General features: G+C 37.9%; 1 protein-coding gene across 4 annotated transcripts in view; it reads left to right on the top strand.

The window, feature by feature from the left end:
* LOC149260929 (C2H2-like zinc finger protein) overlaps positions 1-17,361 on the top strand; it is a 150,591-nt gene that overhangs the window by 61,460 nt on the left and 71,770 nt on the right. For all 4 annotated transcript variants that reach the window (XM_089421392.1, XM_089421396.1, XM_089421389.1 and 1 more), the window contains exons 2-4: positions 11,250-11,275; positions 12,221-12,305; positions 12,435-12,644. In XM_089421392.1, coding sequence (XP_089277518.1) covers positions 11,250-11,275; positions 12,221-12,305; positions 12,435-12,644 — 321 coding nt within the window. The remainder of the gene's footprint in view (positions 1-11,249; positions 11,276-12,220; positions 12,306-12,434; positions 12,645-17,361) is intronic.

Here is a 17,361-nt window from a genome sequence, read left to right as displayed (position 1 = left end):
GTTATTCTTTCCTACATGTGAACTTAATTCTCCCTTTTGAAAACCAAGACTGGATCTGTCCAATGGTGATCTTTGGTTTTCAAGCAAACTATCCAATTCTATGGTGCTCTTTACTTGCTTCAACTGCTGATCTTTTTCTTCAAGTTTCTCCCTCAATTTGTCAATTACAGCTGCAAGCGCTTCAACATTGTCTTTTTTCTTGCTACACATGACTTTTTTAGTTCTTTTCGATTCTGCTAGTTGGGTTCTCAAAGTACTTATCTCCTTGAGACCCTTCTCCTTTTCATCACAGATCTGCAATACCTTATCATGCTCTCTACATGCATCTGTTAGTCTACCAACTTCTCTACAATGTTCTTCAATGACATCTGTGGCAGATTCATATTCAACTTTAAGTAGCATAAAACTATGACCATCATCTTCCTCACTGACCAGATCTGAATTATTATAATCACAACTATCTAAAACATGGCTCAAAAGTAAATCATTACCACTTATACCTTCAAATCTGTTGTGCTGTTGTACAGCTGGTTCAACTGGAGCTTCCTTCTTCTTGGATCTCTTCTTCTTCTTCTTCTTTTTTCTGCTCTTCTCTACTTAATGACTGTTGCTGCTGTTGGCTCCATATAACATATGCAGTCTGTCCCAAATCTCCTTAGCAGATTTCAGATCTGTTATTTTGTCAATATCTGCAGTATGGAGATTCTCACAAATAATGCCCCTTGCTTGAGCATCATTTTGCATCACACTTGCTGGCATGGAATTCTCTCCACATCCTTCACAAACACATCTCCAATTGTCATCCTGAAAAGAGAATACCAATATTCTACAACCTTCTTTCCAGATCTGCTCTTCAGCGATTACACTGCTGTTAAGAGCCCCTCTCTGATACCAATTGTTAGAAACCTTGAGCACTACTGAGGGGGGGTGGGGGTGAATCAATAGTGTATTATTATTAATTTTACTCTTTTCTTTTCAGATCCTGAATCAACCATTTATTAGCAACTTCACATGTGAGGGAATCTATGCTTAAACATGTATCATATGCAGTTATGACATAAGCATGTAAACGTATTAGCATCATATACACATATCAAACCATCAAAACACACACACAGATCATCGTCACAAGGAGACACAAGGATATCTGGTAGAAACCCTTTTGGGGGAAAAACCACCCTTGCTGCGGCTGCGCTGCTCTGAATCTTCTATTATGTGTCAGGCAAAATGACGTCTTTTACATTGATTGCTGACAACTTCCAGCTAGGAGACTCGACCTCAAACACAGTTAGCTAGCCACCACCAACTAGGAAGATTTGATCCCAAAATATAGTTAGTTGGCTACTACCAACTATTATCCAACGCCCACTGGGCAAAAACGACCATTTCCGCTAAACTGCTACTAGCATCCATTAGCATGGAATCATTGCTCCAACTTAACAAGCACCCACTTGCCAGAGGCCACTCCTCCAAAGCTCATTGCGAACCTCGATTTCTTTCATTTTCAAACCAGATCCCCAAGACACTGTGCTCAACAAGATTCAACTCTGCTATCAAACCCCAGTAGCAAGACAATCTCAACAATTCAATAAAATCAGCTCCTCAACATAAACAACCAGCAACAATACTACTACTCTCACACTCAGCGATCAACACAAATTGCAAAATACATAAAATCCTCAGTATATCAGCAACATAGAAACAATATGGCATTTTGCCATATGCACCAACAACCCTGCAAAGCAAATGCCAAATAATGCAATGGGTGCACTGCTCAATCCATGCTTTGTCTCTTCTCAGCCATTAAATTCTGCTCCATGTCCTCCATGTGTACTGAAAAGTAATATCTGCTACAACACCATCAACTTTGTTCTGCAAATTGATATTCTGCTTCAATACTCTGCAATAGGCATTCAATCCGCTCACTCCATTGCCATTTGCACTCATAGACCAAGGTATCTCTACTGACCAATATGTCTAGAGCATTTTGCCTCTCTGCAGATGTCTTACACTCACAATCACTCTAACCAACCAGATCTCAGATCCGAAATGAGATATTTATAATGTGCTGGGCGAATTCGTCTTTTGGACTGAGTTCATAGGTGCACAACTTTGACGAAATCCATCCATAACCATTCCTACTTGTGTATTAAAGGCCTTCACACCCAATGGAGGACTTATTTAACCAATTTCACGCTTACCCAATTAATTTCGAAGCTTTTGGGAAATATCATTTCGAAATTCTTTTGATGTGCGTGAGGAATACAGAGAAAAACTCGTGTAATCCCACATCCACAGGGTTAATTAGCAATTCTTGGCTATACTGAACTCTTTACGCTGCATCCCAACGGCTGAAAGGCTATAGCCGCACTGAGGACACTCTCTCCTAGTGGCTGTGGCAAGGCATAAGGAAAAACATCAGATCTTCTGCTCAGAACTTCTTCCCACTTCTTGCACACCTTCTTCAACACTTGTACACACTTACAGACCTTTGCCAAGCTCTGTGAGACTTCTGGAAGTAGGCTAATTCATTAGACAAGTGTCACCGGCAAGTTGACCTAAATGCCAACAAGTCAACAAGTCAAGGGTTGACATTACTGCCAACAAGTCCTCTACTCTTCATTAGACACCTGCACAACTTGCAACACCTCTGCAAGTAAGACAAATAGACTAGGACATCAATTGATCAACTAGGCCACCTCAAGGTTGTCATCAATGTCAACAAGACTATGCTCTTTGAACCAGGTTGACATCAATGCATCATCTAGACCATCATAAGGTTGACATCAATGCCAACACAAACCAACTACAACCATGAAAGCCATAATGCCAACAAAGAGGGGGTGCACTTCAATGAGTGTTGTACACTGGAAATAAGATGCATCTCCTAGCAAAGACCCCCATGATAACCAATGTTCCACCAAGTTTTTAGGATGGGTGGATTCCAGAATGGGGAGACGCACAAGGGGGATGTGTGGGAGCACCCCCAAATTTTAGGGGAATTCAGGGGGTATGTCGTGTGTGTGAGTATATATATATATATATATATATATAAACATGATTCAAATTGAAACTCAATAATGAAATACACATGATTCAAATTGAAACTCAATAATGAAATACATTGATTCATACATCATAAATGTTTCAATGAAATAGAAATATTAAAATATTGATTTAAATTGATCATTCATTATTCTAGAATTTGATTGGTGCTAAGCAAAATAGTAGATATTAAAGTTTGAAGACTGGGATAGTAAATTGAAATTACTCAAAACTCAAAAATAGTAAAAAGTAACAGAGTCAAAGACTTGGTATAAAGGTCATCAGTGCCTAGAGTCATAGTCAAAAGTTAAACTAAAAATGAACAATGGACAAGGAACCAATGTTATTAGAACCAGATTGACCCCAAAACTGGGAACTGGGAAAAAATGGACGGAAAAATCAATTGACCAAAAACTACACAAATATTCGAATTTTGAAAAAAAATACTTAAATATTCATATGCATCCTTGTGAATCCAAACCATTATATGCAAACATGCAAAGTTTCTGATATATATAGCAAGGGTGCATATAACCAATATAGTATTGAGTGCAATCCATATTTGAACCAAAAATACATCAACAAAGAGGCTCTAGATGGCCTTTATAGTCCAGAAAAAAATCAAATACCTATATATCATTAAAATTATTGCGTATATAGGGATCCTCATCATCAATCTCATCCTCTAAGCATAAAAATAAGATAGAAAATGCTTAACATGCCAAGTTGAGATTTTGTTTGAGTGATATATACAATTTTACTAGGGTAATGACAAATGAATTCAATAATCAATGCCACCAACATCGAGGTACATAAAGGGCTTGGTGCTCTTGATTAATGCTAGTTCCATACCCTCATACATGATAGAATCCATTGAAAACATTAAAATCTCCCAAATCTTAAAATCCTGAATAATTGTTAAGTTTGGCGGATTTTGAATGTAATCTAAAATTCTACTTTCTCCATATGAAACCCAATGAGGTCAGAACCAATCTCAAACATCCTAAGTCAATTAATGTTAATGTTAAAAATTTAAGTAAAAGGATGAAAATGAAAGATGAAATGAAAATGAAGGATCACTTTTACTTTAAGGATTTAACATTGCCATTAATTACATAGCATTAGTAGGGCCTTAGGGTTGAATATTAGGCTTCCCCACTTGTAAATTATTCTTTTCAGGAAAAATTTAGGGGGTACCCGACCCTTTTTGAGGGGGGTGCCCACAAGCACCCCTTTTGGGGAAACACATCCACCACATCGAGGAAATGTTTCCACCTGTGTTTCGTCGAGTTTCCCAAAATGGCGACATTGGTAACGTTTCTCTAGGAACACTGATAATAACAACATAATGACAAAATAGAAGCCCCACCTATGTTTTAGCCTAGGGTGCACAACGAAAGGACTATAGCATGGTAAAACTTCATTGAGACTGAAGTATCTCAGCACTGTGCTTGATGCTTGTTGCCTCAATTGAATAGGATAACCTAGAAGTAAAAAATGTTCCTCCTGGAAGTGAAGGACCCTTGAATCTTGGAAAAAAAATATTATCGACCTCTAATCTCATGATAGAAGGGTCATTTGAGAATGAGATGTATTTTGTCGTAAACTCTTGTTGGTGGTAAATCTAGGAAGCATTGTTTGGGCGTGAGATGTGGTGATTGGTCTCTATCTTGGGTTTGTGGTTGCCCACTTAAAATTGACCCGTGGGGAATCTTGTGTGCATGCATCTCGAGTCTTCATGAGTATTAAGGGTGAATGATAAATGGCATCTTGTAGCTCCAAAAATTGCTCCAAATAGAACCCTGTCTTTGGGCTGAGGTGATTCAAAAGGGCGATCTAAGTGGACCTAGATGTGCTGTTGGTAGGTTTCATCTTGGGGGTCTTGGTTTAGTTCTATTTAGATGGAAAATAGTGGCTTAGCTCATCTATAGAGTACTTGAAGTAGGACAAATTGTATGGAAATATGGCCACTGATTGGAGAAGTCGAGATGCTTTTGAGTACTAAACATTGACACATCTTGAGGGGTAGGTTGAGGTGATGGCCTTGTAGGATTAAAGTGCTAGGTAAGGGCATTGAGCTCCCCTAGTAGCAAAGTTCTTAAAAGTCCCAATTTTATCTAGAAATGAGATCAAAAGGAAGATGACCTCAGGTTGAAAATGGTTGGCGTCAAATTTTGCTTGAACAGTGGGTTGGAGTACAATCCACTTGAATTGGATGATGTGCTTGAGAAGAAGAGTGTGGACTATCCTAGTCTTAAACAAGTTGAATTGTAGCAAATTTGGCCTCGATATCTCCTAATCATGGAGGATCATCAGTCTGATGATCTTGTTTAGTAGATGCTTCTTGGATGAGATGTCCTAGAATTGAGTTTGGAAGCATGATTGCTTGGAAAGGGGAAGAGAAATCCCTTGTTGAGTTGGGGCTAGAGTGGTCAAAGCATGTTGAAATGGGGCACCCTAAACTAAACTACTAAATAGGTGTAGGTTGTCATGATCTCAATCTTCTCTACAAAAATCCCTCTATCTCACATTGAAGATCATAACCTAGGTTTTACCTAGGTTGATCATAAATTGTTTGAGGTCTCAAATGTTGGCAAGGGCATCAACCTATTTCTAAAGACTCTTTGGTGAGGAGGCCAACAAGATTAAGTCATCAACAAAGAGGAGCAAAGAGATAAATACAATGTACGAGCAATGTTTTTAAAACCGGAACCGGTGACCGGACCAGTCCACCTAATGAACCGGTTTACCGACCGAAACCGGTTGAACTGGCACTGGTTGGGTCTAAATGAACTGGTCTTAGAAAAATACATTAAATAATTAATTTTTAATGAAACAAAACTATTTTTAAGATTTAAAACCATGATTGCAAGCCAATAGAGACAAAATACGCAAAGTTTGCTCATTTATATACCATGTAAAGGTGAATATATCAAAATGGCACCGAGTGCAATACATATCATCGACAAAATAGTAAAATACATAAGTAGTGACTCAAATAAACATACATTTGTTTGGTTTGCAATTTTATTGCCATAAAAAAACCCTTTATCTTGCACTGAATCACCACGATGAAAAGATATGGTTGTTCATTAATAACGAAAAATGGTTCACTTGCCTCCACCATGTTTGGCTCTCTAAGATCATCAAAGATAGACCCTACAATGCTTTCTCTGTGCTTCATGAGATGGTCTTTGACACTAATTGGAATTGGAGTAATTGAGTATGCCAATTAGACATTTCTCTATTAAACTCTCAATATCCATGTCAGAGATAGGATCTCCACAAACAAACTAGTAATACAAATGCCATCTATGGCTTAAAATAAAAAAAGTGTCAAAATCCTCATCCTCTTGGCCATTACATGAGGGAACGATAACACTTAAAAGGTTTTCATCTTCAGGGTTCTTCTACAAAATATACCCTCTTCAAATGATCAAAAGAATCATTACTAAATTCAAAAACTTGGAAGGGAATATGACTTATCAAACCCTTGCCTTCATGCAAGTGTATCTCATTATCACAATGTGCTTCATTTGAGACATGATGACATGCATACTATTTAATAGAAACATGGGGTGCTACAACAAGGCCTTCGTCACACTTTTTTTCCTTGGATCTGAAATCTCATGCATATATGGTTCAAGTGATGAGAGAGAATGTTGGTCATCCTCATACCATTCATTTCCAAGCTTCCAATCATGTCAGAGATAGGATCCCCACAAACAAACCAGCAATACAAATGGTGGAGGCTGGCATGGCAGGTAACCGGCTGGTTTAGGACTGAACCGACCGGTTTGACTACAAACCGGCCGGTTCCGTCCTAAACCGGCCGGTTAGGGCCAAAACTTAGCCACATTGCCTTCTGACCGGGTTTTTCAGCCGGTTCCAAACGGTGGCCTTGCTTACCGGTTGGTTAGACCGGTAACCGGTTAGTTAGGCCGGTTTTAAAAACACTATGTACGAGGCAATTATCCTTGCCTTGAATGTATTTGTGGAGGAAGGATTTTGAGTCATTGATGTAGATCCCAAAGACGGTGAAAAGGGGCATCCTTGTTAACTCCTTTGGTGCTTTGGAAGAAGATAGAGAGTTTGTATGTCATTTGTTGGTGGCCAAGAACAAATTGTAGAGCCTCATGATGGTTGTTGCTTAAAATGCTAGTGTTGAGAAGCCTCTAAAACAAAGCCTTTCTCTATACCACGCCAAATACTTTCCCAAAGTCTGGGAAACGACAAAAGACTTTCAAAAGGTAATGGCAAGTCTCCTCGATAATGGCCTTGAGTGTGAACATGTGGTTGATTGCTTGATGTTTAAGGGGGAAACTTGTTTGTCCTCTTGCCATGAGGTGCCTTATCTCCATAAAACCTATTTGTTGTGGCATATAATTTAGTGAATGTTTTCCCAACTATGATAGTTTGGTGGTCGTGAGGATCTAAGTTGGACCTCAATTTGAGAATCATGTGGATGATATGTCCCCATGTTTGGGGGAATTGTAACAAACAACATAGTTAAACAATTTAGCAATGTGTTAGTTGAGAAATTGGATACCATGCTTGAGGAACTCATCTTGGAAGGTTTCTGAATCAGTGAACCTGTTTGTGCTCATAACTTGATTGCTCTCTTGATGTCTCTTTTGGAAAAGGGATGGAAAAAAGTGGGGGAGGGGATACCCATGGGGGTTGCCCATGAATATCATAGAGGGAGACTATATGGGAAACATGGATTGAGTTCTGTAGAAAGGGTGCAATGTTTAGAGAAAAGGGTGTGCCAAAAAGTTTTTATGGAGTGGTGGAGGTTTGCACAAAGCTCACGCCTCTTTAGAGAAAAGTGCGCCCACATTTTATGATGAAGGACTAATAGATTTAAAAAGTGGGGAGAAGATCTAGGGTTGTGTGAAGGTGAAGTAGAGTTGTTCGTGGAGAAGTCCTAATAATTCATGGGGCAAGAACTAGGGGTTGGGTTGTTGCATGGAGTGGGGGTAGGAGTCAAAAACCGCCTCGTTTAGGGCCTTGGAAATAATTTCATAATTGGTCATCAGAGCGTCTATGTATGTTTGAGAGGAATGTATCAATTTTTGAGTATGAGTAGTGTAAGATTATGGGTATTTGTTAAAGAAAATGGTAGGATGGGTGGGGGGTGGTGTTGGGTGAGGGGTGGGGCATGATGGAGGGAGATGGGAAAGAGACAAAGAGGGAAAAGGTTAGAAGGGCATGTTATTCAAAGGGTGAGGGGAACTTGAGAGATGTTTGATGTGGAAGAGTAAGTCTAGACTGGATAGGACATGATCAACCATATTGTGTCCGCTGTTATGGGGGAAGCATTTGAAACCCTTCCAACAAGGGTAGCAAGGGAAACCATTTAGGAGTAATAAGCTCTGGGGAAACCCAAACTATATATGGTCTCTCTCGTAGGAGTAATAAGCTATGGGATTCTTGAAACCATATATGGTCTCTGTTGTAGGTTGACTGGCTTGATCACATCATTGGAAGTCTTGTGGAGGTCCATGATCTTTAGGCCAATCTCTAGAAGGCAAAGTGCATCCTTAGACTTGTCATGTAACAACACTTGTGAGTTCTTAGTACGGGCATTGAAGTCCCCCAAAAGAATAACTTCATTGAGAGCAAAGTAGTGGGATATGCTAGCATAAAGGTTGAGGAAAGGCACTCGCCTCAAACTTACCATGATGTGCAAAGTGTCACAACATTAGGGAAAATAATAGACTACATTGTAGGCATCCTAAGGTAATGTCGTCATTTGAGGCTACTAGGGAAATACGACCTTGGAGAGAGTCACGGATCTCACAATCAATTCCGTTGGAACTCTTGAAGTTGTTAGAGTGATGCACGTTTTATCAGACCAAACCCAATGATACATATGGATTTGCGGTTGGTGTCTACATGGGGCTTACATGTGTCTTTGTGAGAAATAGGATGTCTTGGAATCTTGGACCCAACCATATTTCAATGTGTTCGAAGAAGGCCAACAGGCTCTGTTTTGATTCTAGTAGGTACTAGAAAGGGTAGATGAAGCCCCCTACATTATTGAACCTTTCATTTAGACAATGATTGGGATAATCTATGGGGGAGCCCCAAATGACTTCTCTAAGGTCTCGAATGAATGCCCACTTATCTTGTTTCATAGCTACTGTAACCTATTCCCTAGACTGTTTGAGCTCAATCAATTGGGGCTTAGTGAGGTCGGTGTCAAAAAAGATCTTGTGTGAGAGGGAGGACAGTTATCTCTTGCTGTAAGGGCTCAAAGCTCAAAAAGTCCTCATTATTGAAGAGTACCAAGATATCTTTTAGCCTTCAGGTCCAGTGTTGATGAAGGAAGGTGGTGTGTAGTTGTAAAGGATTTGATGGGGATATAGTGGGAGATAGTCCATGAAACCTAAGGTTGAGATCCTTGGTTGTCTAGTTCGTTTCTTTACAAGGTTACCCTATACTACTTCCTCTACTTTGGCCAGCGGAGGGGAATTGCTTCCTTTTCTAGAGCACCTGTACACATGATTTTAGGGTTTGGTGTTATGTTTTTGTCTCTAGTTTAAATAGTGCCCACTATGAACACCTCTCCTCCTATACATTTTAGATATTAGAGATTCCAGGTATACATTTCTAGATACTTATAAGCATGCAGTAATAGATTACACTCTAAATAATTCATGATTTTTTTGATATTGCCAAGTGGAGTTCCTTCTGTATGGTGGCCTTAATATCTTCCTTCGTTACAGCCCAATTCTCAGTGTGTCCCAAGAGAATAATTCCATATGATTGAAAGTGCAGTTTTTCACTTAAGAGATAATTGAATTTCCATAAGTTTTCTTTGACATCTTATCGTCCATATTGTTGTATGTCTTCTATTCACTACCTTTTTCCTTGGCAAGTTGTCATTCTAGTTGACATGATTATGGTGTAAATGCATCTCAAATATTGTTTACGTGGTAGTTCCAACACTCTTATGGCCATTCAAAGCTGTCTTAAACTATCTTTTAAGTTCTCTATGTGGGTGGCAGCAATAATTACTTGGGTTGCATTCACATTGAAAGACACAAAATGCTCAGAAGTTCACTGTTCTTGTTTTTTCTATCAGAAACTCAAAATGTATGTGAAGTGTTCTGGAATACATGAATTTAATACACAAGAAAACATATTGAGAAAAATGTAGAAGAACTATAGAAGTACCTGAGATATATCCTTACAGTGCATTATTTGTTATCCTGACTTTTTCTTAACAACATGCAGATAGTAGCTTTAAGAATGTTACTAGCCAAAAACAATTTGTGAATAGCCATTCTGATTTAATTCTCTCCTGCATACTATACAAGACCTTAATATATGTAGGAGGCAAGCAGAGGCTCCCAAAAGGGGCAGTGGACTTCTGAGTTGGATGCCTCAACAACCGGATTATAGTAGTAAACTAATGTAGACATGCTTAGTTAAGAATTTCTATGAAAATAGCCTGGAGCTTGTTAGTAGGACACAGCATTCTAACAGCAGAAACCTTGCAAAACGACAGAACTAAAAGTAATGTGTTCCTTTTTGTGTTTAGAAAATAATTTTCTGCAAAACTTTTTTCAGAAAATATAAACTGTTCAGGTTATAAATTTAAGTTTTTCAAGCTTGTAAGAGGAGGATGAACTGAAAATGCTTGAGAATGTGTTTGAAAACTGAAATACAGGCACATAGTAAAGTTGGCCTGATAATCTTTAGAATACTCTTCCAAACTTAGAATAGCACTCTGATGTAAGAATTTCAGGACTGCAGGTCAAAAAGTGTACTTTTTCGTGGTGTTAATGTTCTATTACTAAGGATGTTCAACCTTTGAATTGGTTAAATATCCAAGAAATGCATGTAAATCTCTCATACATTTGAAAGGAATAGCCTTGTAAAAATGTACCTGAAATGTCTCTTGTGGTGCCTGAAAATCTATAGTGCAACCTGGGAGATAAGTTTTACTTTGATTACCGTGTTTCTAGTCTTTCCAATAAATGGACATGTTTGCATTATTCCATTAAATGTGACTATGATCTGAATAACGTGACTAATTTCTTTGTTAGTGGTAATCAGGAGGCAAACAAATGTTTTGTGCCTGGATGTTACATTTGAGTCATTGTGGAGATTGCTTTGAATATGTTATTATATCAAGATCTTTTGTTGTATGCTTCTCTCACTGGTACAGTCCCTTATTGCTTTGTGTGATCCAGGAACTGGAAGAGTTTGCGGCTCTAAGGTATGACTTGATCATATAAAGGTCAACTGGAGGTGGTTGAAATTTAAACAATTAACTTTCATGTTCTATATTTATGTTTGTTCATGCCACTTCGTTTGGTATCTGTCGGAACATGAAGCCATTGCATAAGTTATTTCTGTATTTGTTGTCTGGACTTTGTATTCTTTATGAGTTATGGGTTCTATTTGGTCTTTTTAGTTGCTCTTCTACAGTACTAGCTAGAATACACAATTTGTGTTTTATCACAGCAATCTAATTTTTCTTTTTGACTTTTCACCCTTGTATCTGACCACAATATAAAGAGCCGCAGAACCAAATACATATGAATTGCAATGACTTGTTGAAAAATAGCCATCTATATGTCAGTATGTAGAAAGCAAAATCATAAACAAAATAAAGTTTCTTGTTTCTTTGTGCGATTGGGAAACTTTGAAAGTTTGCAGCTGCAAGGTTTGACTTGATTATATAAAGGTCAACCAGAGGTGGTTGAAATGTAAATAATTAACTTTCACGTCTTATAAATATGTTTGTTCATGCTACTGCACTTGGTATAAGTGGGACCAGGAAACCATTGCATATGTTATTTCTAGATTTTTTGTGTATCGTGGTTGTAATCTTTGGTCTGTTGGCTCTGTTTGGTCTTAGTTGCTCTGGTACAAGACTAGTTTGAATACACAATTTGTGTCTCATCGAAGTTGTGTAATTTTTCGTTTGACTTTTCACCGTTGTGTCTGACTACAATATTAGATGCTGCATTGCCAAATATATGTGAATTTCAGGACGTGTTGAATAATAACAATATATATGGCAATATGTAGAAAGTTAAATCATAAATAAAATAAAATTTAATTACAATGTAATGTAGTAGCAAATGCTCTGGGCCTTATTTCTGTCTTCCAAGTATCTGTTTGCCTGTTGTTAATGTTTGATTTTGTTGTTTTAAAGAGAACAACAGGACAGTGTTGTACATTCACATGAAACACATTGTTCTAGGGAAAGAAGCAGGACTGCTTGGAAAATAATTGAGGAGGTGAGCATTAGAAATTATTGAAATATAGATACTATAATGCGTCTAGACACTTAACTATATTTCATATTGTATTAAGATGTATGCAAATAGATATATATTTACAAGTGTGTATATATTTGTTTGGTGTAGTATTTGATGCCATTCGCGGAAGAAGAGAATTACAATATCTCAAGAACATGCAGGCTTCACCCCGAGAATGATATGTTCAGAGAGCAGGAGCTACATAAGGATCATCTACAAGTTAATGAATGGCAGTGTGGCTTTTGTAGGAAAATATTTATTTCAGAGAAGTTGCTTGACCAACATTTTGATAATCGTCATCATAACTTGTTGAACATTGTGAGTAAATTTCTTGCTTATGTTTTGTAGGTTTTAAGCTTTGTAGAGTAATGCAATGCATACACAGATTCTCAATAAATGGAAAAGTAGAACAATGGCAATTAGATACTACACAGATTTAACTTGGAAACCCAAACCGGAAAAACCAGCTAGCTGTTTAGAGTCACACCTCTAATTTTTATCATCAGTCAATTTCATTGTTTACAATACAATATATGTAACCCTGCAGCATCCAAAACCTTAAATCCATTAACCCGTTTAAATTACAACCATAATTTCTTAGTCGGAATTACAAAACCATGGGCCAAATCACCACGTGCCACAAAACCACTAAAAATAAAAACCATGTGGTGAAAACCGCCAAAAATGAATGCAAAAAACTGTTCAATTTTTTTTCAGGGCTCTGCCTTTGAACCCTTGAGTGGGGCTGGGGGGGCTACTGCCTCTCCTGCCACTCCCCTTGTGACCCACCCACTGCACCCAACACAGATGGATCACACATGGGCCTAGTCGTGCAAAGAGTATAACACATACCCAACATTACTTCAGTATTATTGATGTGCCACTTAACCTGTTATTCTACTTATTCTTTAATTGCTAGGCTCTAGCAGGTCTTGTATTATGCGAAGGAAATGGAAAAAAATCCGCTTGAAACAAATCCTTATTCACCATCTCAACCTCCAAATAATTCCTTAGGTTCAATGGAGCTACATATCATTTTAAACTAGCTTTGTCGTGCAAAGAGTATAACACATACCCAACATTACTTCGGTATTATTGATGTGCCACTTAATCTGTTATTCTACTTATTCTTTAATTGCTAGGCTCTAGCAGGTCTTGTATTATGCGAAGGAAATGGAAAAAAATCTGCTTGAAACAAATCCTTATTCACCATCTCAACCTCCAAATAATTCCTTAGGTTCAATGGAGCTACATATCATTTTAAACTAGCTTTGTTTATTTTTTTTGAGACAAGTCAAAATAGTTGTAGTCTGAGCTTGTTTGTGATAGTTATGGTCACTCCAGTAATCCCCTATGAAGTGTCACAACTTGCAGGGAAAGGGAAATACAACCCCTACAAGGAAAGAACAACACTTGATTAGTGAAAAATGACAAAATCTCATCTATGCTTGGAGCAGCCTCAGGAGAAACGTAGCCCAGTGGCATCTCAATGAATCAAGGTGCCAATGGCAGGTTAAGATAATTTAGACACTACAAAGTCCCAAAGTTGCATCTACTTTGGGTGTGGTACAAGTGGCAGCAAGTTTGACTCTAGACTAAAAGGGAGATGGGGCTGGTATTCAATCTTGCATCTGAAAGTGACAAAGGAGGTCACATGCATACCTTGATTGGGAAAGGGGAATGCCTGCCTTGGTTTGCAAACTTAGATGCTAAGAAAATAGTGGAGATGCCTTAAGTCTATCATTTCAAATTTGTCTTAAGATTAGATATCATATTGGTTAGAAGTTTGGGGTCATTACTAGTGAGTATAAGGTCATCAACACAAAGAACAAGTATTATGTGATGCTCACCCACTTTCTTGGTATAGATATTTGCATCAGAATTGCATCTAAAGAAGTCATTGTCAAGAAAACAACTATCCATTTTAGCATACCAAGTCCTAGGATCTTGCTTAAGGCCATAGAGAGATTCCTTGAGGTGGAAAACAAGACTGGAGTCATTTTGGATACATCCAAGAGGTTTTTCCATGTAATTTTTTTCCCGGAAGTCCCCATGCAAAAGGGCAGATTTAACATCCATTTGATGGACCTCCTATTTGTATGATGTTGCAAGGGCTAGAACTAGGTAGATGGAATTCATTTTGGCTACAAGGGAAAATGTCCATTGTAGTCAATTGCTTCTACTTGAGAAAATACTTTGACAATTAATCCGGCCTTATGTATTTCAACACTTCCATTTATTACATAATTAGTTCTATAAACCTATTTACATCTAATAAGTTTTCTTCCTCTTGGAGGAGGTATAAAAGTCCAAGTATTGTTCATCATTAAGGAACAATATTCCTTATTCATTGTTGCATCCGAATTTGGATGGCCAGAAGCTTTAGCTAATGTTTTTGGATCTCGAGTCTTTGAAACTTGAACAAAACGAGTGGAGGCTTACTAGAACTGTGAATGTATATGATGCTAACTAAAGGATCATTGACAGGATAAGTAGCTTGTTGAAGCTAGTGGTAGCTTCGAAAGGTCTTTTGCATAGGCTTGGTGTCTTAGCATGTGGGAGATTATTTATTGCCTCTTTAGGTGCTTGCTTGGTGGAGTAAGTGATTTATGTATTCTTTCCCAATTCTAACTTCTTAGGAAAAGTAGAATAATTAAAGTCAATTAATTGTTGTGGACTAGTAAGCCATTTTCTTAGGATAAATAATTTAATTATTTAAGTAACTTAGAAATAATCTCAGCTATTGATCTCCAAGATGTTCTACAAGGGAGATTAGGGTTAAGGATTTGGACTTAATGAAGATTATAAAGGAATCCTAGCAAAGAGATAAAGGCACACAAGAACTCAAGAGAGCGAGTCATCATAGAGAGAGTGGTTTTCTCTAGTGCGAGTGGCTCAGTGGACTAAAGCGCAAAGGAGGAGAAGTATGGGAGAATTGAGGGCGAATCAAAGAGGCTGAGTTGAAGAGATTGCAGGGCCATGTTGCTGGGGGAAGGTCGATTTGATTTGGAGAAAGATGAATTGTTGGGGGGGCGAGTTTTCCTGAGGCGTAGTGACAGCACGTAGGCAGGGCGCATGTCGATTTTCCAGCTGATTGTTTGGGCCGAATTTCTGTAGGCCGAGTTATTCCAAAGGCCGATTTCCAAGTGGCCAAATTCATCATGGGGGCCAACTTACAGTTTCCAGTTATTGTACTTTTCCTTGTATCTTTGTGGGTCGCAAACCCATATTTTTCAGATTAATAAATGATGGAGATTTGTTGTGGGTGAATTATTTTTGCCGTGTGTGATTGATCTCTTTGATTTAAATTCCACTGCATATATTCATTTCTAGAAGTTAAAAATACCAGTGATTTTATTTTTCAGTAATTTAACATTTATTTGGCTAAATAAATATATTGCTGGGAATAAAATAAATTGTTGTGAGAAAATAAATCTGGTTGGTATCTTGAAATTTAACATAGCTACTTCTCATGTTGTACGGACCCTTCTAGGATGCTGTGGTGCTAGTATAGATACATGTTCAATGTACACAATTTGAGCAGCGTGAATAGGCGGAGGTGGATTTTCATCCTTGCTATTATCATTTGAGGAAGAAGAAACCATAATAGGGACACTAGCAGAAAAATTGGGAATAGAAGATGCAACATTAAATGTCAAATTAGGCATGCAGGTCAAGAGGCCACCATTAAACTTTCCTTTCCATTCTCAGATTGTAATGCTTTGCTTTTCTCATCTGGAATGAAACCTTGCTTCACTAGTAAACACATGAAAGTGTCTTAAATTTGGTTTATTGTTCCTCCATGCTTCTTCCATTGCTATATCTTTTAAGCTTTTGTGGGAGTGTCATTAACTATGTAATTTGCACAATTAATGGCTTTCACCCAAAAATGTGGACCTAATCCCTCGGTTTGGATCATACAATTTGCCATGCCTTTTAATGTGCCATTCTTTCTTTCAAGAACACCATTTTGTTGTGGTGTGTACAGAACAAGGTGTTTCACCTAAATGTCACGGGCAGTGCAGTAAGCTGTAATTTGTTTTTAACATATTCAACCCCATTATCTGCTCTTAACTTTTGAAGTTGATGTCTAAATAAAGAAGCAAAAGGAAGCAAACCACACAAATCACTATGAAGAAGGTGTAAGGGGGCTGAGACACATTTGTCAGGAGAGGAAAACTAGTCATTATATAATGTTTAAATCACTGTTGGAATGAGTAATAGTTTAGTTGATCAAATTGTTCATGCTAAAGTTTTCTCATGTCATTGTTATGGGTAATGAAAATTGATAGAAGATATGATGACCCAAAGTTGCCAAATGTGTACAACTTGGTGATATCGTCAACAATTCCAATTGCTAGAAATTCTTGGGATTCTGAAAATCCTTGATATAATTTTGTGAGGTGAACATTCTATGGTTTTAACATTGCTTGAATGAATATTTGATATACTGATAGAAGGTTGTAGGAACGGCAGAGAACATGTAATACATCATTAAAATGGTCATCATCTAGTTGAACTATTTTAGACCTCACAACACTAAGAGATTTATCTTCAACAACAAATATTTGTTTGGTGTTACATCTATTAAGTGTAGAAAATATGGCTTTAATTTTATCCATATGATAGGATGCTTCATAATCAATAAACCACTCTTTAAAAGGAGGAGAAGATGCTACATCAAAAGAAAAGCAGAAGCAAAAAGTGCATGGCCATGAGAAGAAGAGTTGGAGGATCAAGATTGATGTTGTTCTCCTTCATTATTGCTTTTAGGGCTTGCATCTTCCTACATATGACCATCACCTGCACAAGAACTATATTGCCTCTTAGTCTTCTTGCCTTATGATTTAGTACCTTTACCACGAATGGGAGTAGGAGCTAGCTGAGAGGGTGTGGGGCCCTTGTTTTTTTGTTATTGCTTGGGTGTTGCTTTGTGTCTTGCTTCTATTGTGCTACTAAGGCTTTGTTAGATGTATCTACAATGATGATCAATCCAAGGTGCAAGAGCTTATCTTGCTCTGTAATTAGAGAATCA

The sequence above is a fragment of the Pinus tabuliformis genome, chromosome 6, assembly GCF_031772625.1.
Source record: "Pinus tabuliformis cultivar Carrire ecotype Pingquan chromosome 6, CPIR1, whole genome shotgun sequence".
Taxonomy (NCBI): Eukaryota; Viridiplantae; Streptophyta; class Pinopsida; order Pinales; family Pinaceae; genus Pinus; species Pinus tabuliformis.
Note: the sequence above shows the minus strand (reverse complement) of the source record. Positions and strands in the feature narration are given on the sequence as shown.